Genomic DNA, 25,303 nt, shown 5'->3' on the forward strand with positions numbered 1-25,303 from the left:
GGAGTGTTGATCTGCTCGAGGGTAGGGAGGCTCCGCAGAGAGATCGGGCCAGGCTGGAGCGATGGGCTGAGCCCAACTGGAGGAGTTTTAATAAGGCCAAATGCCAGATTCTGCACTTCGGCCACAACCCCCAGCAGCGCTACAGGCTTGGGGAGGAGTGGCTGGAGAGCTGCCAGTCAGAGAGGGACCTGGGGGGGTTGATTGCCAGTGGGCTGAACATGAGCCAGCAGTGTGCCCAGGTGGCCAAGAAGGCCAATGGTATCCTGGCTTGTATGAGCAATAGCAGGGGGTTTAGTCTGGAGAAGAGGAGGCTGAGGGGAGACCTCATCATCCTCTACAACTCCCTGAAAGGAGGGTGCAGAGAGGGGGGATGAGTCTCTTGAGCCAAGGAACCAGCGCCAGGCCAAGAGGGAATGGCCTCAAGCTGCGCCAGGGCAGGGTCAGACTGGCTCTTAGGAAGGATTTCTGTCCAGAAGGGGTTGTTGGGCATTGGAATGGGCTGCCCAGGGCAGGGGGGGAGTCCCCATCCCTGGAGGGGTTGAAGAGTCGGGTTGACCCAGCGCTGAGGGATCTGGTGGAGTTGGGAACGGTCAGGGTGAGGTTCATGGTTGGGCTGGAGGAGCTTCAAGGGCTTTTCCAACCGAGATGATTCTGGGATTCTATATTATTATAATATTATTATTATTAACCACCAACCCCACATCAGCTGGTGGCTGGTCCTTAGGGCAGCTTCTAAAACACAAAGCGCAGCCTGGCCGCACAAACCCACATCTCCCTACACCTCTTCTCCCTCCCCACACCAAGACATGTAAGATTCCTTGGCACAAGGACACAGAGTTGGCCCCACTGGCCGTCCAAGCCTGGTTCCAGCGCCTGCAGCAGAGTTGCTGGAGAAGAGCTCTGGCCCAATGGAGCATCTGCCCTGAGCACAGACACACGCACTGCCCCGCTCTCCTGCACTGGGGGGGGTCTTGCTCAGCTTCCCATCTGGTTCCCTCTCCACCAGTGGCCCCAGCCACCATTTCTCGCTGATGAGAGATGTGCACAGAGCACCGTGAACCCCAGCACCTGCCCCAGGCCAGGCTCACCCCCGTTACATCCCAGGAGCACCGATAACGCTCAGGAAGGTACCAAAGGCTGAAGTCACGGCACCCAGCAGGACCCAGCAGCGCTTCTCCACGCGTATTCCAAGACACAAGAACAAATCCCGCTTCAGACGCCACCACCGCCAGGCCCTTGGGGGCCTCTCGCATCACCCCTTCAGAAGCGCCCCAAGGAGCCCAGCTCTCAGGGGCACCTGTGCATGCCTGCCAAGAACCAGCCTGAAAAAAAGGATTTCTGAGGGACCAGCAGCTCCGTCCGCTGCCTGGCAGGCTCCTGGCAGAGATACCAAGAGGTACCACTACGCCTGAGCTCTGCTCTCCCCTCTGCTCCAAACAGGAGCGTTACCCCCAGCCACTTCCCTGCCCCGAGGGGAAAGGAAGAGGAGACATCCAATCATCTTACTCATACCAGGTTTATTTTTCTCTTCCCTGCATTTCTGATACAAGGGATGTAACCAAGGTCTTCACAGCAGCAAGTCTTCTATAGAAAAAAATAGTCATTAATCTCCCGTGGCAAAACCATCCCTGCCCTACAAAGAACACCCGCGCAGGATACAGCAGTGCGGGCAGGGACCGATACACATTCGCAGCCTCCTGCTCAGGTAAAAACGTATTAAAGCCTCCCACTCACACAGAAATCAGCTACTCAAGAGAAATATCGTTGTTGCACACGCAGCCACCAGGGCGTTTACTAGACGTTTTATACGCTAGCTACAAAATGGGATGTAGTGTCTCGTAGTGCAATAGTGCCAGGTTTGGAGGGACCTGGCTAAGTCTGCGTTAGGATCTTTTCTAGGGATCATACTCCTGAGGAATGAAGGAAAAAAGGGGAGCAAAGATTTTATGTCGCTGTGTTCAACAACTCACTTTGTTGAACAATCATTGTGCTCTATTTAGACACACTTGCATTTCCCTAGAAGAAAAAAAAAAGAGATCTTGTGTGATATTTTAAACTGTGGTTTAAAGTCAGTGCCTGAACCTCTCAGCTACACAGTCAACAACTGGTTAATGCTGAAATGCTCTATTAAAAAAAAATTAAAAAGAAATTTACTATCATCTTTAATTTCTCTGAGCTCATAGTCCAGTATCTGTATGCAGTATTCCTGTCCTAACACTTCTGATCGCTCCTGTTTACTATTACTGAGCTGATAGAGAAAAAGGATCCTGACGTTGCTTTCCAGATGCATTTCCAGGCATTAGTTTTTTTTTAAAAAAAAAAAAAAAAAAAAAGGGTTACTTCTCTGAAAACTAGCTGAAGCAAAGCCAGAAGAGAAAGATGAAGCAAAGCCCATCTCTGTAGCCTCGGCTGGATGGTGCCGAGGGTTTTCTGGTCTGGTTGAAATGTGCATTATACGGTGGTTAAGAGGGACTTTCAGAGCCCAGGGACCCTTCTCTGTGCGGAGACCCGTGCTACGCTGAGCGGCCTGAGGACGCGCCTCCCCGCAGGTGGACCAAGGCGAGCCAGAGGATGAGGTAGGGTACGGCAGCCTCGCGCCAGGGCAGCTGCTGCGAGCCCACTTGTGCAGCAAAAGGCTCCCAGCCGGTCTGCCCGGCCAGTGCAGGGGGGCCAGAGCGCAGGGTGGGGGGCACCAGCGCCATGGGGAGCTCAGGAAGGGAGGGGAAGTCCAGGGGAGGTACCAACAGCCTCTGGGGGAGCTTGTTTTATCAGTGAGCAGCGAGAGGGGAAGGGGAGAAGGTTTTTAATCCTGTCCCAAACAGGAGAATGTAGATGGCTTTTCTTTGTGCCAGAAGCCCAGCAAGGACAGAGCAGCCCAGGAGATGGCACCGGCCCGGGCTGAGGCAGAACTGGCAGCAGCACGAGGGACCACGGCTGGGAAACTGCAGAGACAGTTCAGAAATCAGGCTCTGGACTTCAGAAGAAATGGCAGGGAAGGGCCCACGCCTTCCCAACACACACACGTGCACACCCCCCACTCACACCCTGCCTTTCAGAACAACCTGAAAAAGCTGCCTGCTACAGGCAAACATCAACTGTTAAAAATAAGGCCAGAAAGAGACAAAGTGACCAAAATAAATAATTTGGCAACAAAGCAAATGCGGCTGTTACGCAGAAGCCAAGTCCTGGTTCGAAACAGCACATCTCCCTAACAAAAGAGCCCGCAAACAAAGTGAAACTTCGATCCAAGCGAGAGGAATTTTGCCAGCAGTTTCCAGAGGGCCCTTGGCAGCCCGACACAGTCCCCTTGCAGAGATCACGGGGGGCACCTGCCCAGCGTGAGCACTGTGCTGGGGAGCGAAGGCTGCCCGCACCGTGTGCCAGCGCCTGTCCTTTGGAAACGAAACAAAACGAAACCTTTTCTGCTCCTGAGCAAATTCAGACAACCACCCCTTTGGCCCCAAGCACAGGCTCTGGCAAGAGCTTGGCAGAGGCACAGCTGGCTCGGCACGCTGACCCCCACGCCCGCTGCGTGAGCTCTTAACCTACAGCCCTCCAACACCTTCCTGAGAACGGCGGGGCCCATCTGCTCGCATTTAACCTGCTGCTTCTCGAGTCTGGGCAAGCGGTTCGTCCTCTGGCACAAACGCAAGGGCCTCGCACAGAGCAAGGGCACCAGGAAGCCCCCACGCAGTACCTGTCCTGAGTAAACGGTGCCTGTTTGTGGCACATCCAACGCTGCAGCCTCCTGCTCGTCTCCTTGCGGGCTCTGTCATGTTTCTGCCTTTGTGCAGCTTCCCACAGACTGACTTCCACCCAGTAAGAAAACTGGACCATCTCCTGGGAAAGGAAAAAGAAACGCTCCCACAGCAGCAGCTGCCCAGCCTGCACAGCCTGCTGGGGGGTATTACGGTCACTAATCTGACTGGCACTTTTAATGTTCCTTTTATGCTCCCCCGGGGTTTGCTTTTAAAGACGATTTACGTGGGTGTCAAGTGAAGTGTATTGGGTCAGGCCCATCACCTCCTTCATCCTGGAGCCATGCCCAAGAAAAGCCAGCCCTGTCTAGCTCTGAAGCTCTTCCTGGTAACCCTCTACTAGCAGCTGCATCTCTCCAGCCCTCAAGCGAGCAGCCAGCTCCCGCGGAGCTGACCCACCCTCCGTGTGCGAAGGCCTCCACCTCCAGCAGCAGTCAGCGGCTCCGAGAGCCCCCGTCGTGGAGTCCAGGCCCACGGCAACTAGGACAGCTCAAAACCAGTGTTCATGCTGATGGCGTAGCGCAGCTTCTCCCGCAGGATGCTCTTCTTGCTGTAGTTGGGAAGCTTGAGGAGGTTAAAACATGTAGAGGAGGTTGGGAGACGCCCGCCTGGCTCTTTTTTGCGGATTGTGAAGAAGCCCCGTAGCACACTGCCCAGAGTGTCACCGGTGTCCTGCAGTGGGGCAGAAACACATCCCCCCCTTGGACTTCTCTGCTGTGCTCCTGCCAGGTGAGGCACCTACACACGGGGCACCTACATGCGGGGCAGAGATGCCAACACAAAACCTGTCTGCTGGGAACAGGGATAGTCAACCCTCAAAGCCCCGTCCCCCACAACAGCTTGTAGGAGCTTCTCTTGTAACTGCAACTGCCGTTACACATGCGGGGTCCCTGTGCAGGGGAGTGGGGTCAGAGGCACGGGGACAAAACACAAACCGAGGAGAAAACACAACCTTGGAGACAGCCCAAGTGCTGCTGCGTGTGGGAAGAGGTAGGTGCGGCCATATACATCCTATTAGGGTAAGGTTGGTTTTGCCGTGCCCTATAGAGCGTAAACCTTTATGTTTGAGAGTTTCCTGGTCAGACAGAGGATGCTGGGCAGGGAAGGAGGCTGCCAGAAGCCTGGCAAGGAACGCACGAGACATGAGCAAGCAGGGAACCTACCTGATCATCAGAGACTTCCACGCAGCGGATGGAAAAAGGAGGCTTGAGGTAGGCAAAGCCCAAAAGCGGAGGCCTGGAGCAGCTGGTAACAAACTGAAAAGGTGACGGATGATGAAAGACGGCAGCAGCAAGAGCAGCCTGGCTGTATCGGCCACGTGGGCAGCGCAGCCACAGCTGCGGGCACCTGAGCACCCTGCGGCACAATGCCACTGAGCTCTAGAGCCCTTTGGAAACTGCCACCTAGGCAAGGCTATTCACGGTGACACAAGAGCATTTATAGGAACTCTGCTTCCCGGGCTGCCCTGCTGCTGGGGAGCAGGGTGCAGATTTTAAGGTGTCAAGCATTCCGATACTCCTACCAACTAACTGGAGGAGAACAGCACTGGCCCCACCACCCCAAAAGCCCAGGTTGGGCAGAAATGGCAGCATTTACCTTTAGAAACATGGCTCTCTCCTCAGGGCTGAAGTCATTGGCCAGGATGTCCCACAGCCAGATAATGACCCGGTGACTCCCGTGGAAGCCCCCGTAGTACACCGTGTGTTTTCTGGGGAGAGAAAGGTCGTGACAGGCTTGTGTCCCACTGCAGCAGGAGGGTCACAGCTGGTAAGTGCTGGAAGGATCAATACCTGCCACGAGTTCACTGCTACAGCACACCCTGCCAGTACTGAGCCCTCCCCAGTGCTTACTGGGCACTTGATTAGAGAAAAGGGGAGGGCAGAGAGAAATTCTGCTCTCAGGAACCAGCAGAAGAAAGGATCCTTCCCATTCATTACTACTCTGTCCAAATTAGCTTTAAGGAACATGTTCTTCCGCTCCATTTGTTTCTGTCTGCTCCTCAAATTTCAGTTAGGAGGAGCAGAATGTTGTGAAAGAAAGAGTCAGTCTCCGCAAACCTCCAAACAGCTCTGTACTAAAATGGCTTGGCTCACTGAGCGAGGGGGCCAGCAGACCGAGTTGCTCACTTACTTTAAGTCCTCAAGGTCAATCTCAGCATTGTCACCGGAGATCAGCCGCTGCAACTCCGGCGCGGAAAACATACGAATCCATTCGGGCTTAATGATCGACCTGAATCCACTGATGAGTGCTGCTGTCTGACTCTTGATCTGTGTGTGCATCCGGAAGTGAGCCATGAGGTGGATGTAGCTGATCCTGTGGGTGACAGGGGAGGTGGCAGGGAGCAATACCCACCTCGCCAGTGCAGGAACAAGGTCGCTGACCTGTCTCTCCAACCCAAAAGGGACTAGCACTGCCTGGAGGTGCATCATACTTCCCCCTCCTGGGTGCTGCTCTTTATTTAAGCAGAAAGAGCTGTTGTTCTGCCCAGACTTTGCCCCATTCCCTGCCTCTGGGACTGTCTGATCATTTCTTAGAGCTCCTTCTCAACCCAGGGACTAGCGGGCTCTAATAATCACTTGATCATCGTTAGAGCGTGCATCCAACTGCTCTTTAAAGGATCAGATCTCCAGTCACAGGCACTCCTCTAGGTTTGAAAAACAATTCTCTGGGCTCTGATGCCCCCTGCACTGAAACCCATGGCTTGAGAAACAACACACCAAAAAACACTTGGGAGATTTCCACTTCATCCCAGGAGTATGGAAGAGGTGCACTAGTTATTAGAGGGAGGCACCATCAGGCTTCCTCTTCTCACCAAGAGGCAAAACAACTGAGCTTGCTGAGTCTTCACCAGCTCCTAGGCAGACCCCACAGCCCCATCGACTGGGTTTTCAGCCGGGTAACCTCGCTCTGCCATTAACAGGCTCTTTCCAGATTGCTCCCACTTACCACGCTTCTGCTCCCTCCCAACCGCCAATTTGTGTGCACATCTGCACAAAAGCTTCAAAGTTTCTGCTGTAAGTAGAGCAACACCCAGGATTTTCAACTTTCTCCCTGCGCTGACTTCTGACAAACCAGAGCAAGATCCTTTCAAATGCAAACTCCTCGGTTAGAGCTCAAGAAGGAAAAAGACTGGGAACATCAGATTGCAGGGCACGACTAACAAAGACAAATCCTCAGGTAGGATCCAGCTTTCACTTGCCATTAAAGAGAACAACCCCCAGACTACCAGTTCAAACACACATCTGCTTAATAGATATTTTATCCTGCTTTTATGATCACTGAAGGGTATAGAGAAGAAAAAAAAAATGAAGGGAACAAAAAGGTGGGTTTGGTTTTCAGGCTCCGGAGTTGACATTTACGATAACTATCTAAAAGCCGGTTATCTGTGAAAATAGCTACAGGGCTCGGTGTCTCCTCTGATTTCCTGTGTCTAAAGTATGACTGTCGACTACATTTGAATTCACCACTGTCTCTTCTGAAGAACAGTGCTTTATACAACTGCCACATGTTATCATTCTGAGAAGATCTGTCTGCTCCAAGGTGTCTTTGAGCATCTGTGCCCTCTATGTTCACGACTGTGTGCCTGAATTGCTTTGAATCCATCTGTCCGTATCTATCACCGTCATTAAATCCTGCAGAATTTCACAGACTGTGTGCCTTTGACCTCAGAAGCGCTGTTTCAAGAAGTAAATTGTCAATTTTTATTTTGCAAATTGAATTTAATACAATTTCTGCCGATGAACTGTAACCAGTAAATTCTATTAAGATATTTATGTGCTCCTTCTACTCCAATCTATCTCAATTCATTCCAGATGCAAGCCCAAGGAACTAGAATAAAGTATTTTGCAGTGGTGACCTTAAAAATCTAATTGCTGTACTTACTTATTTTCATTGGTAACGGGAATGGTCTTCCCTCCAGGAACAAGTTCATGGCAAACAAGCTGAGGGAAGAAATGATTGTATTGCTAATTACTGCCTGGAACCACAATGGAAAGAAATGCCATGCCAAGCTGTTATCTCCCCATAAAACATTTATTTTTACAATAAAACGGTAGGATTTAAAATTTAAGTAATAATCCTGCTTCTGCCTTGAACCAGTTTCACTTAACTATTAACACAGTAATTGAACAGTAGGGAGCTCTGACTCTCCCACCAGTGGAGCCAGCCCTTCTTCAAGGAAGCCTCCTCTCCAGTCCGATCCATCATTGCTGAACCGCACACAAATCAATTCAAAGAGCCCCGGGGGACTGTCACAATCCCAGAATCCAGGGGCTGAACAAGCTCAGAGCCTTCGCACAGCTCAGCCAAAGAGCGCAATCCAAAGCTAGCTGCTCCACAGGTCTCATCTGGGACCACCCGAGTGGCAGAGCTCCCCGGAGCTGGCTGTCCCGCAAGCTGGGTGCTCCAGAAGGCTCAAAGCGGAGAGCTCAGGGTGCCAGACAGCTGTGAAGCAGCATCTCCTCCCACCCTGCCCAGCCAGGGCCTGGCACTCAGCCGACAGCTCCGCTCGGAGACAGTGGCAGGGACCCGCCAGGTGCTCACTACAGCAACAGTCGTGACTCATCTTTGCACCGAGAGGCAGAAAGTCATTATTCACACACCACAGTGGCCTCTGTGCTTCAGTTCCAGGTGAATTCCAAGGTCGGAAGGGAGCCCAGCACAGGGAAGGAGCTCAGCTCCTCTGTCCCTGTACCTAGCGGGGACACACAAGTTCACTCAGGAACCACGGGGTTACCTCACCTGGCTGCTTCAGCACGGCCAAAGCACAAGGAAAACAGGAGTGCCCTGGTTTATTTTGAAGTTTTGAGCGCTGCAGCCTTCAGCATCTTAGGCTTGGCTCTCATATGCTGTTTCCTACCTTCATTTTTCAGGTGGAAAAAAACCTCAAAGCTGAAACCTCAGCAATCCTGAGGCAGCAGCGAGGTGTTCAGCCCGCTATGGGCTGGATGCGACCTCTCACTCGGGCAGAGCAGGGCTGATCACCACTTTGCTGCCTTCCCATTCACCCTCACAGCTTTGCGGGTGCATTTACACTGCTACTGCTGCTGTCGGACATACACAAGCTAGGTCTAAACTAGCCAGCTTAGGGGTAAGAAACTGCAGCGTGCGACGCTCTCAAGGACAAGCTGCCCCGGATAAATGCTCCACGGCTTCGTGGTCTCTGAGCTCCGTGCCACCAGATTTACACTGCTAACGGTGCTCAGGTTTCGACTAGCTGGGGCCTCCCCACAGAATTTGCAGCAGCAACAGCATACACAGACAGCAAAGGCATTTTTATCTTATCTATCCATATTTTCCAGCTATGCACACACAGCATCGCAGAACCCAAGGCACAAGTGCAACCAAGAGCCTTCAAGGCTTCATAAAGGACTGACAAACAGCCTTTTCTTCTCAAGGCCAAGAGACCTCCTGACCCACTTCAAGTTCCTCTGACAGAAACGGCTACGTCTGAAGAAAAGGAATTCCTCCCTACTCACAGAGAATCTTCTCATTAAAAGAGGGGAAACCAGTTACGCAGGGAAAGCACAAAACAATGCTTTTCAACTAGAAAGGAAAATACCCTGGCAGTAGAAAAATGAAGGGTCAGAGGGCAATCTTTTTCGCGGAAAAAACTGTTCTCTGCCCACAGCTAAATATTGAACGAAGCCACAGAATCCTATCGCGGAGTTCAGGGAAGCTCTGAAGGTGAGCCAGCCTTTCAACACAGGCATTTTTTTGGTCAAAGGAGAGCAGAGCTAAGCCCTAACCACAATCAAACACAAGGTCATTTACTACTCAGTCCCCTCAGGATTCTCATTCAGATGGGCCACAGAAAGCATCCACCTGACATACTGGGAAACACAAGTACCAGAGTAGAAAGCACTCTGTGCAGCACGAGCTTGGACAGACAGCCTGACTTTCAGAGGCTCAAGACCAGCTCCCAGAAAGCTCAGCAGAGAATAACAGCTGCCTTCTGCTGGCAAGTCAGACTGTGGGTATGTTCCTCTGCTCTAAGGACACTAATGAAAGCCAGGACACCCCTGCTCAGGAGTCAAACCTAGTTCTGCTGCCAACTGCTTATTGTCACAACCCGCCACTTCTGGCACCACAGGCTTTCCCACGGCAGCGGGCAACGATCCTCAGGGCCCCTCTCGAGCTTCAAAGGCTCTTCCTGGTGGCATCAGCCAGACAAGCGAGGGAGATGCGCCTCTGCGGAGCAGCTAGGATCTAACCAGGAGAAAGAGGGACTGCCCGAGCCAGGGCTGTGGACTCTATCAGTGCTCAGAACTCTGCTCGTCACCACCTAGCATAAAGAGGGTGTTTGGGACAAAGCAGAGATAAGATCCACCACAGCCATTGAATAAAAACCTACCTGACCCATCACATCTTCATCATAGGACAGCGTTAAGCCCAAGTCACTGATATCACCATCGTAACGCTAGAGGAACAACAGAGAAAAGAAAAGAAAGTCAGTGTTTAGCAGCAGGAACAGCAGCTCTGTATTTCTGTGTTACTCTTCCATTAAGTATCCCCAGCAGGCAGGAGGCCCCAAAGCATTACAAACACAAGTTGTTCTACGTTATGGGGAGACTGAGCAAGAACTGAAGCTAAGACTCGGGATTTCCTGATTGCCAGTTCCAGATTTACACTCAGACTCCTGTCTCATCCCTGCTTGCCCCAGTGAAAACACAGGACAGGCACCTGCCAACCTGCCTCAGTCCCACCACTTACTTCCAGGGCGTTTTTAAAGATGATCAGTACCCCAAAGGCATTGGCAAATCTAGTATTTCTAGCAGCAGCCAGCAAGAAGGGAGTTGAACAACAGGAAAAGTAATGCTCAAACCTTAATTGAAGTGAGATTTTTGTAGAACTCTGAGTCCAAGGAGGGAAGTTCATCCACGGAGCTGTAGAAGACGCTGTGGTGGTGCCCCAGTAGCTGACTCAAGAAGAAGGAAGCAAATGGTACATCCACAACTATTCCCTACAGACAAGAACGTGCAGGTAAGGTCACGCCGCACACTTGTTATGTGCAACAGCTTTGGTTATCTGAGGCCTGCGGGCAGATCGTGTGTTGTGGAACAAGTGCAAAGATGCAAGACATTGAAATCAGCTAAGGAAACCACATCCTCTTAAAATCCATTAATCTGTGGAGCAGGTGCAAAAAGGCAACTGGGGAACTCTGTGCTTCCTTTAAAAGAACTGCCTTACATGAAGAGGGTCATTCTGTCATTCCATCCTTTTAGCCACACGTCCCTTTAAGTAAAGTATCAACAAATGGGATGCTTGTAAGGTGTAACACCAAAATAACAGACTATAACACTGAAATAACAGACTGTTCCAGCTAGGGTCCCCAGCATCAAGAAGAACAATCAAGGTATGTCCCAGGTTTTACCTCCAAGATTATTTTTAGTACATGAAGTGTCAGACTGCTCTGCCACCAATATTTGTATTCAAGGCATTTTTCCCAAACTCACCTCCCCAGTAACACCCCCCCAAGCATATGAGAGATGCTCTTGAAGCAAGAGGCACCGTGACAGAGCAGCATCTGAGCGGTGCTATACCAGCAGTGACCACACCCTAACCCAGCACTTTTGGCTCACCTCATATACAGCCTTCCCAAGCATCTTCCCCACAAACTCAAAGAGCTGTAGGTAGTTCTCATGAATGTAGGATGTTGGAGATGGATAGAGCCTCTCATCACCGCTGGTTGTCTGCACGCAGACAGAGAGAAGAGCAGTGAGCCAGTCTGTTTCTGTCTGCACAGGGTCATCACGGCCAGCATCTGCAGCCCTGCGTCATACCTTGAACAAGTTGAGTGCGGGGTCAAACACCTTCTTTATTATCTCTTCCAGGAACTCTTTGAAGACACCGTCTTGATCAATACCAGCCTCATCGACTCCCAGATCATTCACAAACTTCACTCTGATCACTCCCTTCATGGCATTCTGGGACAGCTGTCGTAGCTGTTCATATCCATCCTACACAGAACAAAGAGCCAGAGGACAATCGTGCTGGGAGACACGTGAAACATCCATGCAGACGTGCAGCAGAGACTGGAGACACACATACCACAGAAATCTGCATCTGGCATTGAATTTTGTATCCCAAAAGACCTACAGTCTAGTCAGAACTGCAGGTTTGCAGCAGTCTGAGCTGAACTAAGGGCCAGCATTTTCCTGCAACATCACTTCATACAAAAGCAGACAGAACTGGCACTGGGTCCCTCAGCATCCACAGAGAAGGTAAAAACATATTAACTCCCCATATTCTTGTCAGGCCGAGTTACTGCCTTGTTGGTTGGCTTCTGCAAGCCAGGTCACTCACCTCCAGCATACGTGAGCGGCGGATAGTGATGTGTGTGACGTGAGGTGATGCCGAGCTGGTTTCAACCAGCCCAAGCTTCTCCTTTTCCTTTGTAACCATGTTTCGGAAAAGCAGCACCCTCTTAAAAAGAAAACAAATACAAGTCTTCATCCACAAAGCTCCTTATCCTCCAGCACAGCAGGACTTTCGGATGCTCCCAACACACACCCAGAACTAGCTCTTGGTTGTCCTGTTCCCAGCTAGGCCCAACGATGCCACTGTCACCTACTCGCTAGAAATAGTGGGATCTCCATCCTTGTTCCCCAGTGGGGCAGAGAAATCCTTGGAGCTCTGCTTTGGGAGGGACAGGGTGCTGACAATACTGAAAACAAAAGCACCCTTCCTATCACCAGATAAAAATCTGTCGTCTCTGCAGATTTGCTACCTGCAAAAAGACGCTCTGCTTTTTTCTCCAAAGCCATGTCACGCGCTGCTGGATGACTCTGTGCAGCTGCCCACACAAATAAGCTCTCTCTCAATGAGAGAATCAAGACAGTTTAGAGGAAATATATTGGGGAGAGTAAGGGGGAAGGAGAAGACTTTTGTTCAACTGGCATTTCAATCACAAGCTCCAAGTCAGAAGCTCAGGACACACGTCCCTTCCAGCCCAGGCCAGCCAGGTCACTGGCTTTTCAGCCGCCATCCTCTGCCCCGTCCCACTCACGTTCTTGTGGGGAATGACGTGCGGGATGTACTGCAGGAGCAGCTGGGCTCGTTTCTTGTCCTTGTCCAGCTCCTGGAAGAGCACGCTGGGTTTGAGGTCCCTTTACAAAGAAAGGCACAGATTCAGAGATCCCTGAGAAATGCCCAGGTGTGGTAAATAGCTGGGGGTGGGAGAGAGAGGAAACCTGTAATGATTTCAAAGACAACTTAAGTGCTCAGGTGCACACATCTAAGAAGGCCAGAGACACTCAAGCTGTTAGGTGCTGAGTCAGTTTTCAAAGCATCACCCTCCACGAGCAGCAGCTAATCCTTACACCACAGAGGAGAAGCACAGTAGGAGGGGTGTCCTTAAACGCCAACCCAGGGAGCAGTTCTGACCTTGATCTCCCAGGCAGAATGAGAGGCTCTCAGTTTAAAGTAAGGAAACCCAAACCAGCTCCCCACAGGGGAGCTGCTGCCCTGGGACAAGCACAGAGCTGCACATGATGCTCGCTGTGAGCTGGACACTTACTTGCGTAACCAGTGATCCTCGGGAGCAAAGCGCCTGCGGCAGTCCCTTTCGTACAGGACCATGAGCCAGCCATGGACAGAATGAAACAGCTCCAGGGTCTCCCCTCTGGCATTCTCTGAACAAAAGGAACAAAGCAGCAATGTCCAGGCACCCTAGGCAACAGGAGTGTCCAAGAGCAACATGTTGATCACCTGCCCCGCGCTAACGGGACAGGTTTCTCCTAACCCCCACTGCCTTCAGAGGGAAGGAAGAGATTTTGTGCCTTCCAGAAGACAGACAGTCTCTTCTTTGATCAAAGTGAAAAAAACTCTTAGCCACATCAAAGCCATCTCTGAGCCATCACAACAGAAATGGATTATCTCATCTAATGACCAGAATTGAGCTGTACCCCAATTATACCAGCACAGAGATCAACACTAGAGATCTACGGAGACGCTAGCAAGCCCGCTCTGCTTTGTCAAAGCACTATTTCCAAAGCACATTCTCTCTAACACATGGCCCAGTCATGCTAAACTTAGTCTCTGGCAGAAACCAACAAGCCTGTTGTGTCTGTTACACCAATTCTTACTGGAAATAGAAAAGTCCACTGTATTTGGTGCCAAGCATGATAGTGGCATCTGGACGCCAAAAGACTGGGACATATTCTCATGCCACACAGCGTAGTATGGTTTTTTTTCTGCAAAGTAATAACTAGCAGAAGCTTCAAATTCCAAAATTAATGCCATTTGTAACACCAACTCAAGCTACTAAAAGCACTTACCTACAATTCCATCCCAGATCATCTTAAATACAAAGGAATTCAGAAAAGATGAGATGGTAACAAGCTCTTCCAGTTTGAATGAAATCTGCTCTTCATAGACTTCTATGTCATCAAGAATCCTATCAGAGAAAACAAATGCAAATGCACAAATGTAAATTTAATTCCCTTTTGAAATTTTCATAAAGGCACATTATCCTTTAGCAGCAGCTCTTATTTCTATGACAACTGACACCCACGAGGACCTAAAGTCATAAACAACTAAACCTTATTTATTGATTTTGATCGATATCTGACCCTAACAGAAGACAGTATGAGAGGTCTGAGATATGAGCAAAGCCAGTATTTCATAGTTAAAAGGACCTATGCACTCATCCCCAAGAAAACAACTTCATCATTCAAGCTAAGAAAACTGTCTCTGCAGACCAGCAAGGGCAATTTTCCAACCCTTCTCCCATCCTTTGTGTAAGTCTACGAGCGAGACAGCAAAGGAGTTGTAAACAGAAGCACATAAGCTGGGGAGCTTTCTTGCAACACTATTAAAAATTTTTTTCCTCAAAGCTGATCTGGACCCATCGAAGTGTTTGCTTTGGACTGACACAACTGTTGTCCACAAGCAGTAGAAGAAATGTTTCCTTCCCCTTCCCTAGCCAGTGCTGTAATATTCTGTTACCAGTTCAGCCAGCTGTATATTGCTGCACCAGCACATGGCTGAGGGGGAAAGTCCTTCTGAAGTCCTTTATTTCTCAGGACTCTACCTGAAAAGCTTCCTGCTTTACTCTGCCTAGTTATCATTATGCAAAGGCAGCAATACCTTAACTATTCCTCTTGAAATGTAAGGAACACAACAGCTTCATGTTACAAACCTAGAGAGCACCCTCTGCTTGCTACCTACGTGATAAGGTGGCGGGAGCAGTCGCAGAAGAGCATCAACATGGCCAGCAGCCTCTTGGATTCCTCCGTATCATTATTCAAGCACTCCAAGAAGAGTTTTAACCCACCCTGTGGTCCCAGCTCACAGATAAAAGCCCATAATTTGGGCAACAGATCATCCAGGTAAGTGAGGCCTAGCAATGGAAAAACAGAAAGCACACTCAGCAAAGCTTGTTCTGCCTCCTTGTTCACGCAGGCTCAAAGAGACCAACGCAGTCTGGAGCTGAAAGATCCTTTTGCAAAGCAACACTTTACTTGAAGGGAACATAAGCATCACGTTTAGCTCCCAAGCCTGTCTGTATTAACAGGAGATGTACAATCCCCAGGAACGCAGAAAAAAAGGCTTTTAACGAGGCATTAATTGTTTGCGCATCTGAAGCCCTTTCCCGCTAATTATTTTGTGGCTTTAGAAAAGAATTAATTGCTGTGATCCGATCACCATTACAGCCATCTTCGAGATGAGAACACAAAGGACGGGGTTCTACCTGTGGTCACTACAGCCACAGACAAAGCATCCAAGGCTCTGGCCTCACTCCCCTGCTCTAGCCACTCGACCAAAGCAGTGCTTATCTCCTCCTCCATCCATTCCTAAGACAGGTAATTTGTTCTTAAGATGTATGAAAGCATTCAGTGCTTCCACCACATAAAGATTAATATTGCTAGGCTTCTCGAAAACACTGACTCAGTCTGGTGTTTGATATGAAGTAAGCAAGGTTTCATTACAGGAAAACTTGCTTCAATTTGTATTCTGGAGAGTTAATGCTTGATAAAGAAGTGATGAATGTTATTGATCAGATGTATGATTCGGGATGGAACAAGCCTTCCACCCAGCCAGTCAATAAACTGTTGTCAGTAATAAAACTACCAGCAAGTCAACAGAATTTAATAAGAAAAATCTATTTTTTTTCCTCCATATTTTAAGTGATTTGAAAAGCAGAGATGTGCCCTGACCTGTGAGTATCTGCAGGCGGATCTGCGTTAGCGTGGTGAGCGTGGTTTGGTAGAGGACACAGATACTGCACACCTTCTGCACTTCTGCCGAGTCCACCCGCTTGCCTCCCACAGGCTTGAGAATGTTGCGGACAGATGCAGACTTCTGGAAGGCTCTCTTGAAAAGATCTGGGTGACAGAGAAGCACATGAGACGTTGGCTCAGGAGACAGCAGTGCTATTCCAAACCGCTCATTCTCAGCCACTTGGCAGCCACGTGATAAAGGGGATTTTAAGCAGACTAAGTCATTACACAGACAGCAGGTTTTGGTGGAGTTTTCTGGCAGAACACCGTACGGCTGCTAGCAACACGGAAGCATATTTCAGTGGGGGAATTAGTCTAGAGCTTAATACCTTGCCAGAACAGCAGTAACTAACGACCACAGGATCTAGCACTACAGGCAGCAGCTAGGAAAGAGCTAGATTACAGCTACTGCATTCCAAACACTCCTCTCCAGAATCACCACACACCACAGATCCATGAGCCAGCTTCACCTTGCTTTTCACCCGGGAAGCTGCCCTCCCATCTTGCCTTGGGAACTATTAATTTATGCAGTAAGCAGTTCAGCTACTTGAGAAACAATGAAAAAAAACCTGCTAAAATAAGCAAATATTTTCACAGCACCAAAGTAAGAGACTTGCCCCAGGTCACAGAGGCATTCTGAGCAGGAATCACAAATAGGAGAGGCCATATCCCCACCTAAGCAGCAGCAGCTGTTGCAAGTAATTACTCAAAGCTTTTAGCATAAGTGGAAAAGTCAAAGCCCTGCGAGCCTGGGAGAAAGACACGTGTACACACACACACACACACACACACACACACAAAAAAAAAGCAACCCCCCAGAACTGACTCTTCATAGGAAGGCTGTTCTGAGGGGAAACTGGCTGTGTTGGCAGCTGAGCTATTTCCTGATTCTCCAGCAATTTCTTGCTGAGCACATCACTGAAGAGGATGCGGATCATATGGACTCCCCAGAGATGCTGCAGTTGCTTTGTCAGCAGAGGCATGGACTCGTTCAAGCTAAAAGACAAGTCAGAGAGACATGTTAGAAGGCAGGCTGGAATAAAACACCCGACAATGATACTCTGATACATTTAGCTCAGAGTCAAAATGGAGTATGTGTCCACTCTACAGACAGTCCTCCCAGGAAGAGCTGATATACAGGCCCTGTATCGGGTGTACCAGCATGACCACTGTTTACCAGTCTAATTGTTTACCAGTCTAACTATACTAAATTAATTTCCTCATGTAATAGTCTGTATGTGAGTGCAGCAGTTTATACTGTGCAGATATAACCTGAAATATCTGAGAAGTTATTCTGAACAAGGTCACACTGTTCATCTCAAAACATAAAGACACATTGCAGCATAAAAAAAAAAAAAAAAGAGGCTTAATCATCTATCACCATAAGGTTCTCCTCACTTACCCGTAATCCACGGTCTGTGAAAACCAGCCCAGAACAGGATGCCAGTGGGTGAGGTTGGATTTCTTTTGTGAAACATACTTCTGGCAGTAGGACAGCATGTGAATGAGCACACCCACAAAATGAGCCGTCTCCTCCTCAAGAACTTTATCATTCAGGGAGCCCAGGTACACGAGATTACCTGGTGGAATGACCAGCACAGGAAAACTTGAGAGAGAAACAGATGCTGTGGGACAGTGGTTACAGACATAACAGACTAAATGACCTCACAGCCCTTTTCAAATCCGGGAGGGATTTCTGTGAAGAATGACTACTAGAGATGACCCTGCAGCAAGCCATTTCCGCACACATCGGCCACTAAGACATCACTTTGGCCACCTTCTCATCTGTATCACGCCAACACCTTCGACTAAGTACCATAAGCTACAGAAGATCCATGGTTATTCCCAAGTTCCAACTGTTCCTCTTGCTACTTTTATAGTAATGTGAACTTAAATATTTCAATAGCACATCCATTGGGAAGTTGGATTCAAACCTGCTACACTGCAACACTTTCTCAGTGTCCAAATGAAAAGCTAGCAGAGATAATACTTCACACTTTAGGCACGATGACATGTATACAAAAGCAAGTCTCCGACCCTTCCTCCATTTGCAAGGGCCTTAAATCATGTTTGCAGTATCCCCAGATAAATCTTAATTATTACTTAGAAGCCATCTAAATAAGGATAAAAACTGATGAGGTGGAGGCAGCTCTGACTCATGGAGAATGAAGATTTGACTCAAGACTCTCTTCCAAGCACATTAAAAAGAGCAGTGTTACAGGTGCTTACCTAACAAACAAAGAGTGTGACTTCCTTCTAAGCACACACAGACATCTCGGCATTGTGCTTCACAACTCAAAAAGAGGATGAACTTGCGGAAAAGATCATGAGATTCTATCACTGCCAGACGCTGAAAGAGAGAATTTAACTGCCGGTGAGGCTGAGAAGCACCACACAGAACAACCACACCTGATCTGCCGTCAGCAATTCAAGTTGTCTTTTCGTTCCAAATAAAGCAGCAAGTTGAGACTGTTGCACTGAAGAGTTTTGATGTGAAGCTGGTCTAGGAAATCAAAAAACCCTGCAGGTGAACAGGCCGTGTTCTAGTTGCAGACAGACCTTTCCAACCGTCTGTCTGCAAGAACACAGAACACCCATTTGGCATAAAACTTGCCTGTTGGCACCAAGCAACACAGAGGAGCAGTCAAATTAAATTAGATTAGTGGGCAGTCTACCAGTTACCATCACAGATTCTCTGCCACACAACAGACCGATTTCTGTTTTGGCCCTGTCTATGGTTACAGAAATGGAAGGACACACAGAAATTGAAGCTGTGCGTCACATACGCCTTTATTTTTATTTTATTTAATTATTTTAGGGCAGTTCAGCCCATCATCCCACTGGTGTTAATAACGTCTGTGGTATTAGAAACCCAGAGTGTCTGGAGGGGGCAGGGATCAAGCGCTTCCACAGCAGCGTTGGAAGCAGCGAAGAGAGAAATGCCAACGCTCTGTTCCAAGAGCTGATAAAATAGTATAGCAAGTGGTCTTGTGTCTTATTCGGTGGATTTTTGGTACTATTACATCACCCACTTACCTCAGGTGTTAGAGTAGCAAGATGAGTCATTATAGCAGGCACAGACATGATATGGATCAGAAAGGACCTCAACAGATTGTCTGAAAACTGCGCAGCAACCACAGGGCTACAGAGAGAAGAATACTTCAGTGCAAGAAACCTGACCTAGCAGAGCCAGAGCAGTCTTTAACCGAGCTATCCAGGGCTGGTTGCTGATTCTACCCTCATCAAGAAGCATCACTGGAAAAAGAACATTCACTTACACTTCTGTTATGGTAGCAAGTTCTCAAAATTGCTCGTGACTCAAAGGAACCCAAGTCAAACCGTTCACAGCATAATGTATATTTTTACACAGCACATCCATACCACCCAGAGCACTGTGAGGGTTCTACGATTCATCTCCCAAGTTCCCTTTCTCCCTGCTGCCATAAAATCAGTAATTAAATAGTTGTTTTCCTTAGGAAGAAGTTACTCTACTGCTACTCTACTGAACATCACAACCCCACCATCCCAGCAGTGACAGCTACAGAAGGGATGTGGCACACAATTAACCACTGAAGGCTTACAAGAATGCTCATGGCTGGCTGCAAATTTCCAAAGCGAAGAGACACTGGCTCTGTAGAGATGAGGTCAGGGTAATAGCATACTTCTCTTATTTAGAAAGACCTGCACCTAGATCTTGTTTCAGGGACAAACTTTCCCCCCCCAAAATTGAGTAACAGGTCTATCTGCATCAGCAGTTAATTGTGAAGAGGCACAACCTTATTTATCTAGAGAACCCCTTCTGATGGTTTAACAGAAAGACATACAGATTCTGTACTCTGAACTGGAATTGCACTCCAAAGTCTAGTTAGTCATACTAACACTAATTACTGACTCAGGAGCATTCTGATCTGAAAAAGCATGACAGGGAAGTGAGCTATTTGCCTAAAGCAGCTTCTTTCATGAGGGTGATACGCAATGGCACAAAGAGACGGGCAGAATGAGAAGTCTTCAAACACACAAGAAACACAACTTGAGCTGCGCAGCACACCAAGCAGCTCTGGCTGCCTTACCGCAGGGCAAGGGAGAAGATGGCAGTTAAAGAGCCTTTGGACAAGGAAGGTCTGGATCTCGCCAAGCCATTAGTTAGCAAAATCTGGAATAAAGAAAAAAAAAAACAAAACACCAAACTACAATAAAACCCCAAAAAACCCCGGCAGATTATGACTATTCCTGAAAGACATCGTGTTTAATTTCAGAGCAGAGAAAAACAACACTACCCAAAAACCAGTTACTACAAGTCATTTGGCAGAACTAGAAGGGCTTCAGGTTAATAATGACATAACAGAGAAATTGAAATCAAATCGGACACTCTGCAGTACTTATTTCTCTAGGATCTGTACTCAGGGTTCCCAGGCCTTTTCAAATTAACAGGCAAGACTCATAGCTGCCTGGTAATATCGTTCTCATTGAAAAGATTAGAAGAATTACGTCAATTCTTTTCCCCTTCAGAACAGCAAACAAACCAAATCCACACAAAAGGGCAGCAGCAAAGTTTGGAAAAACATTCAAGAGTCCTTCCTGTCCATCTCATTATGAGATGATTAAGTAGGATTTAGATTCAGCCATAGTGACATAAGGAGACTGTGTATTTGGTCTCAAGTGCTTTGAAGAAAAATATGCCCGCACGCAGATCGGCAGCGTTCCACAACCAGCTTCTCCCCAACACACCACCACAGAGATCATAAAAGCTTCCCCAGAACAAGGACCACAGCGCAGGACTGGGGCTTGCTTGGAATAAAGGGAAGACATAACTGTATCAGCCCGAGACTGACCTGCAGCACAGAATAAAATCCCTTCTGATTTAGATGTCCCATGATGTTTGCACAGATGTGGTTCATGGCAGGCCTCAGGGTTTCACCTTCCGGATCAAAACACTGATGTTACTAACTCAGCATCATAGCTCCACTCTTTACTTCCTTACAAACTATAAAACGGTTTGTCAATTCATAAGCCCTTCCTGCACGAAGTCTTCACCTTATAGGCAAAACCACCATTTTAGCAGCATCTCACACCAAGTCTTGTTTAAGGTCATTATTTCCTCACGGTATTTGTCTGCCTTTTCTATGTGTATTTCCTACAAAAACCCAGAGCTAAAACCACATTCCATTATCCTCTGAACGCTTCTTGTGTGTGAGATTTTGGAGCATTATAAAAATGTTGTAACTGTTGTTGTTCTAAGGGAAATAGCCTGCTAATCTCAAGACAATCCTTGCTGCCCATTCGATGCTTTGTGCAAGCACAGAAGCATAATGAATCTTTGTGGTAAGCATGGGGAGAAGAAAATGTGCAGAAACAGCATTCAGTAGATTTTAACAGCAAATCCCAGATCAGTGGTTTAAAGTATTGAATTGGATGCACCAACCTTTTCCCCGAAGGATTTTCCACGTAGAAGTATCTGTGAAGGTGACAAGCATTGTGAGGTGCAAATTGACCAGCCTGGAGTCTTGTAAGATGTCTGGCTGCCGTAACAAACACCAGGGTTAATAAATCAAATTAGTTCCGTGCCACACTACAGAACTGTTAAATGCAGGGAGATAAAACACAAAGAAAATATTTACCTTAAGCTGCTTGAGAAATTCACAGCAAAACCACAAAATGTCTTTGATCTGTTTGATCCATAAGAGCGTAAGGTCCTTGGAGAGTGCCAGTGACACGTACCACACCTGAGGAAGGCCGGGTACAAACGGAGTGGTGATTAGTATTCCTGCTACAGACTGGCAGAATACATTATTACCAGGAAGCTTTGTAACAAAATGACCTCCTCAGCACCCACTGAACTGTCAGCAGAACTGTTATTTCTCCCCCCAGAATTCACTGGTCAAAACATGCTACCCACCACAGAAATTGCCCTTTAACTCCTATAGCTGTATTCAGAGTTAAAATATCTGAGGAATACTGAAGAACTTGTCCAAACTTTCACCATGGAATCTCAGCAGTGCTCAGGGGCTTTTGAAAGCTAAAAATTCAAATATCACCAACCTAAATCCCCACACATAGAAGAACATACAACCCACCCATCCCCAAACAAAAGAACACCCTGCTGACCTTGGGCTCATTCTCAACATCCATACTATTAAGAATACAACGGCACAGCTTTTCAAATCTCTGGGGAAAAAAAGAGAAAAAAGAAAGGTAGCATTAGTTCTAACTGCAGGAAGGGCTATTGTGGAAGAGCACCAGGAACAGCTCAGCAGAGGGAGCAAGATACCTCCATATCAAAACAACAAATGTTCCAAACACATTCCCTACAGACAGAGCCGACGGCTCCTGCCCCGAGAGCGCATCTACACATCACGCTGCAGCTCTGCAGAAGAGTTCCCTCCTCGAACACATCAATGGGAGGAACTGCTCAGCCTTCCCTGCTAAACTGCCTCCCTCAACAGCACAGGCTGAATGAAGCCAGAAGCATCTTCCCGTTGGGGTTCAGCTAGAAGAGCTTAATGCTAACGAGCGCTGCAGTGTGCTCCAAACTCAGGCTGAACTTGGAGATCACATCCACGACTCCTGATTTATTATTTCAGTCCGGTTGTATTTGCCACATGCTTGCTAGTTACAAAGCCATTCTGTGGTGCTGTGGTTATCCCAACGGAGAGCAGTGCCCAGAAATAGAGTGGGAACAAGTACAGTCTAGTCCTCGGCCCAGCAAGGGACTGACTTGCTGCTGGAAGGGGAAGAAGAGGAAGTAGAACAGACGTATTTCAGCAATGCACCCAATTACTGTAAACTTCAAACGGATGCTAGGCACTTAAAAAATTTGTATGTAATATACACATTGGTTTCTTGATGCTGTACATACAGAAAACTGCATTTGCAGCACTTGCACCATCATCAACAGAAGAGGAGTTCAATGGAACAAAGATTTAAAAAAAAAAAAAAAAAAAGTCACCCGCTGCTGCAATTTAAATATAGCCTTTCATTTTCCCATTGTTCTCCTTATAATTAGCCCTCACAGTTTCCTGGGGTGAGCATCATCATTTCATATACACTACAGCAAAGGGCTTCACTCATAAACCACAAATTCAGGGCACGGTCAGGAAAGCAGTTGCGAAACAAAGAGCCTGTGCTCTGCCAGGGCAGCTCTTTGGGAGCTGGCCACAACGTACCTGCCCGGGGAACCAATGCAGCTGACAAAATCATAAGGCACTGCTTGATTACTGGAGTTGGCATAGTCACCAGGAAAAACGTTTGTTAAACTCTGCCCTGAATATGGAACCGCTACTAAAAAATTCAAGGGTTCTTCTATTTCATTCCTACAGGCAGATCTCTCCAAGAAGGACTAGGGAGACAGAGATCACATTTCTGAAGCCAAAAGTATATCACAGGAACCTACACGACCACTAGATAAGTAATTAAAGGCATTTAACGTGTTAAAATACATAGTCGAAAGAAGAAAAGCATGTCAGAGTAGCAACCTTACCTCTTTGTCTTCTTTATGATTAAATACAAACAGGAGTTTCCTAGCAATTCTGAAGACAGAAAGAGCACTCCTTTTACTTGAGCTGGATTCATTTGCCCCAAAGAAATCCTCCACTTCTCTCCTAGTGAATTGCGAAAAAACGAGCATCAATAGTTAAAAAAAATCAAGCCTCTCCAGATAAGAGCAAAGCTGGAAGGTAGAATTTCACACACCTTATCTCCTTCTGCAGGCGGCATCGACAGAGAAATCTCCTGATCAAAGCCTGGACCTGGACTGCAGCACGCTCCCTCTCCTTCAGCTCCCTCCGCTCCTCCCGCGCCTGGCGCGCTTTGTCGAGGAACTGGGCTTTGGAGGACTGGCTCGCGCTGAACATTTTTGTAACCTACCAAAACGTAAATTTAAGGAAACAAAGAATCATTGCAGCAAACGCCTGGAAAACTGGGAGCAGAGTGAACAAAACGCACAGGCAAGGGTAATTCTTTACATCGCTCCTGAACTGAGTACCTGCACCTAACATTTAAGTAGTGGAAGGGGAGTACCCAACAGTGTAGAGAGAAGAGTGCACAAAATACAGCCTAGGCAAAGCCAGGGTTACTTGTCAGTGGGACTGCAATAATCAGAATCATTCCAGCAAAGCCACAACCTAATGCAGGCAAGTAGATTTTAAGAGGAGAAAAAAAAAAAAATCATTGTCATTGTGTTCCACTCCCTGTACTCCAACTTCCCTCTCCAGTCTCAGTTGTTCTCATTTTCTTGTTTACAGATAACATACAAGAACAATTCTACAGGCAAGGATAAGAGAGAAAGGGCACACTCAGTAGCTGATTTATTGCCACTGAACAAGACAAAATGCACAGAGTCAACAACAGCTTTATAAATACTTGAGAGTGAACTCACCTGAGAGCTTACTTCTTCAGAAAAATTGTATGAAAATCATTTATACACCAACATGATCCTCATCCACTGGCTCCAGGCATCTCCTGCACAGATAAGCACATAATCTGCAGATGATTTGAGATTTAGTCTTTACTGTTGCAGTTCTAAGTTTTTTTGACCAGATTTACCTCTTGCTACACCCTCAAGAAACTGTGAAGTCTGAAAAGCTTCAGGAGAGGAGAAGCAGCACCACTGCTCAGTTGTGACCACTGGCACACGCAGCTCCTGACACTTCAGCGTGGGGGAAAAAACCAACCTGATGGGTGACAAAAGCCAAGCCCAGCCTCAACCCTGTCAGGGCCCGGCGTGCCGGTGAGACCTGAGCAGCAGCCACCCCACCACGCGCATTTCCCATCTCACCAGAGCTGGGGCAGGACCCACCTTGGGACCCCCACGCCCTCCCACTTCACCACGAGACCCCTCAGATCCACAGGCCCGTCCCAGAGCTCTCGAAACCCCACAGCCCCCGCCCCCCCCACCCCCCAGGGCCCAAGCACCGACCCCACATCCCCCCTCAGGCCCCACAGTCGCCCCCCACAGCCCGCCGGGCCCTCACCCTCGCCCGCCATCGCCTACATCGCCGGCGGAAGCAGGGCAGCGCGGGGCCGGGCCCAGCAGCCCCCGCCGAGGCCCGCAGCCCCGTTGCCCGGCAGCCCCCGCCTCGTACCCCGCGTCCGCGCTCCGGGTCCGGTCGGCAACGCGTACTGCTGCTGCCGTTCCGCCCGCCGGCTCGGCTCGGCTCAAAAAGGGCAGCCGGCTCTAGGGTTCACTCTGCTGGGTAGGTCGAGCCTAGCTGAGCTGAGCCTAGCCGGGCCAGGCTCAGCCCGGGAGGCGGCAGCGCCCGGGGAGGCCGGGCGGAACACCGGAAGGGTTTGGCGGGTGCACCTGGGCGGTGGCGGAAGTGACGTCAG

At 48.5% G+C, this 25,303-nt stretch overlaps 1 protein-coding gene across 8 annotated transcripts; it reads right to left on the bottom strand.

The window, feature by feature from the left end:
- Positions 1 to 1,497: 1,497 nt before the first annotated feature.
- UBE3B (ubiquitin protein ligase E3B) lies at positions 1,498 to 25,259 on the bottom strand. Of its 8 annotated transcripts, XR_012625614.1 has the most exons (30): positions 25,060 to 25,259; positions 24,521 to 24,683; positions 24,354 to 24,436; positions 23,669 to 23,838; positions 23,457 to 23,577; positions 22,085 to 22,144; positions 21,598 to 21,702; positions 21,402 to 21,498; positions 20,812 to 20,897; positions 20,050 to 20,132; positions 19,016 to 19,121; positions 18,209 to 18,329; positions 17,382 to 17,559; positions 16,806 to 16,975; positions 15,917 to 16,084; positions 14,928 to 15,099; positions 14,036 to 14,154; positions 13,276 to 13,390; positions 12,766 to 12,865; positions 12,063 to 12,182; positions 11,540 to 11,716; positions 11,339 to 11,449; positions 10,582 to 10,719; positions 10,111 to 10,176; positions 7,641 to 7,699; positions 5,889 to 6,071; positions 5,355 to 5,466; positions 4,922 to 5,014; positions 4,158 to 4,430; positions 1,498 to 3,840 (listed from the first exon to the last, which is right to left on the bottom strand). XR_012625614.1 is itself a non-coding variant. In XM_074843818.1 (29 exons), exons 4-29 carry the CDS (start codon positions 23,827 to 23,829, stop codon positions 4,239 to 4,241), a joined length of 3,213 nt encoding a protein of 1,070 aa, XP_074699919.1. In that variant the 5' UTR covers positions 23,830 to 23,838; positions 24,354 to 24,436; positions 24,521 to 24,623; positions 25,060 to 25,259; the 3' UTR covers positions 1,498 to 4,238. The 8 variants fall into 8 exon arrangements, 7 of the variants coding, with proteins under 7 accessions (XP_074699919.1, XP_074699916.1, XP_074699920.1 ...); XM_074843818.1 differs by having other exon boundaries at positions 1,498 to 4,430; positions 24,521 to 24,623; XM_074843815.1 differs by having other exon boundaries at positions 1,498 to 4,430.
- Positions 25,260 to 25,303: the final 44 nt, after the last annotated feature.

Source organism: Strix aluco, chromosome 18 (genome assembly GCF_031877795.1).
Source record: "Strix aluco isolate bStrAlu1 chromosome 18, bStrAlu1.hap1, whole genome shotgun sequence".
NCBI lineage: Eukaryota > Metazoa > Chordata > Aves > Strigiformes > Strigidae > Strix > Strix aluco.

Bases quoted from the DNA above. Each gene is read 5' to 3' on its own strand.
- UBE3B (XM_074843821.1), bottom strand. From the start codon at position 23,829: ATGTTCAGCGCGAGCCAGTCCTCCAAAGCCCAGTTCCTCGACAAAGCG. The intron at 11,450-11,539 runs GTATGACGCAGG...GTCTGCGTGCAG, and splicing joins CCGCACTCAACTTGTTCAAG to ACAACCAGCGGTGATGAGAG. The intron at 7,700-10,110 runs GTAGGTTTTTAT...TTCTTCCCTCAG, and splicing joins ATGAAGATGTGATGGGTCAG to CTTGTTTGCCATGAACTTGT.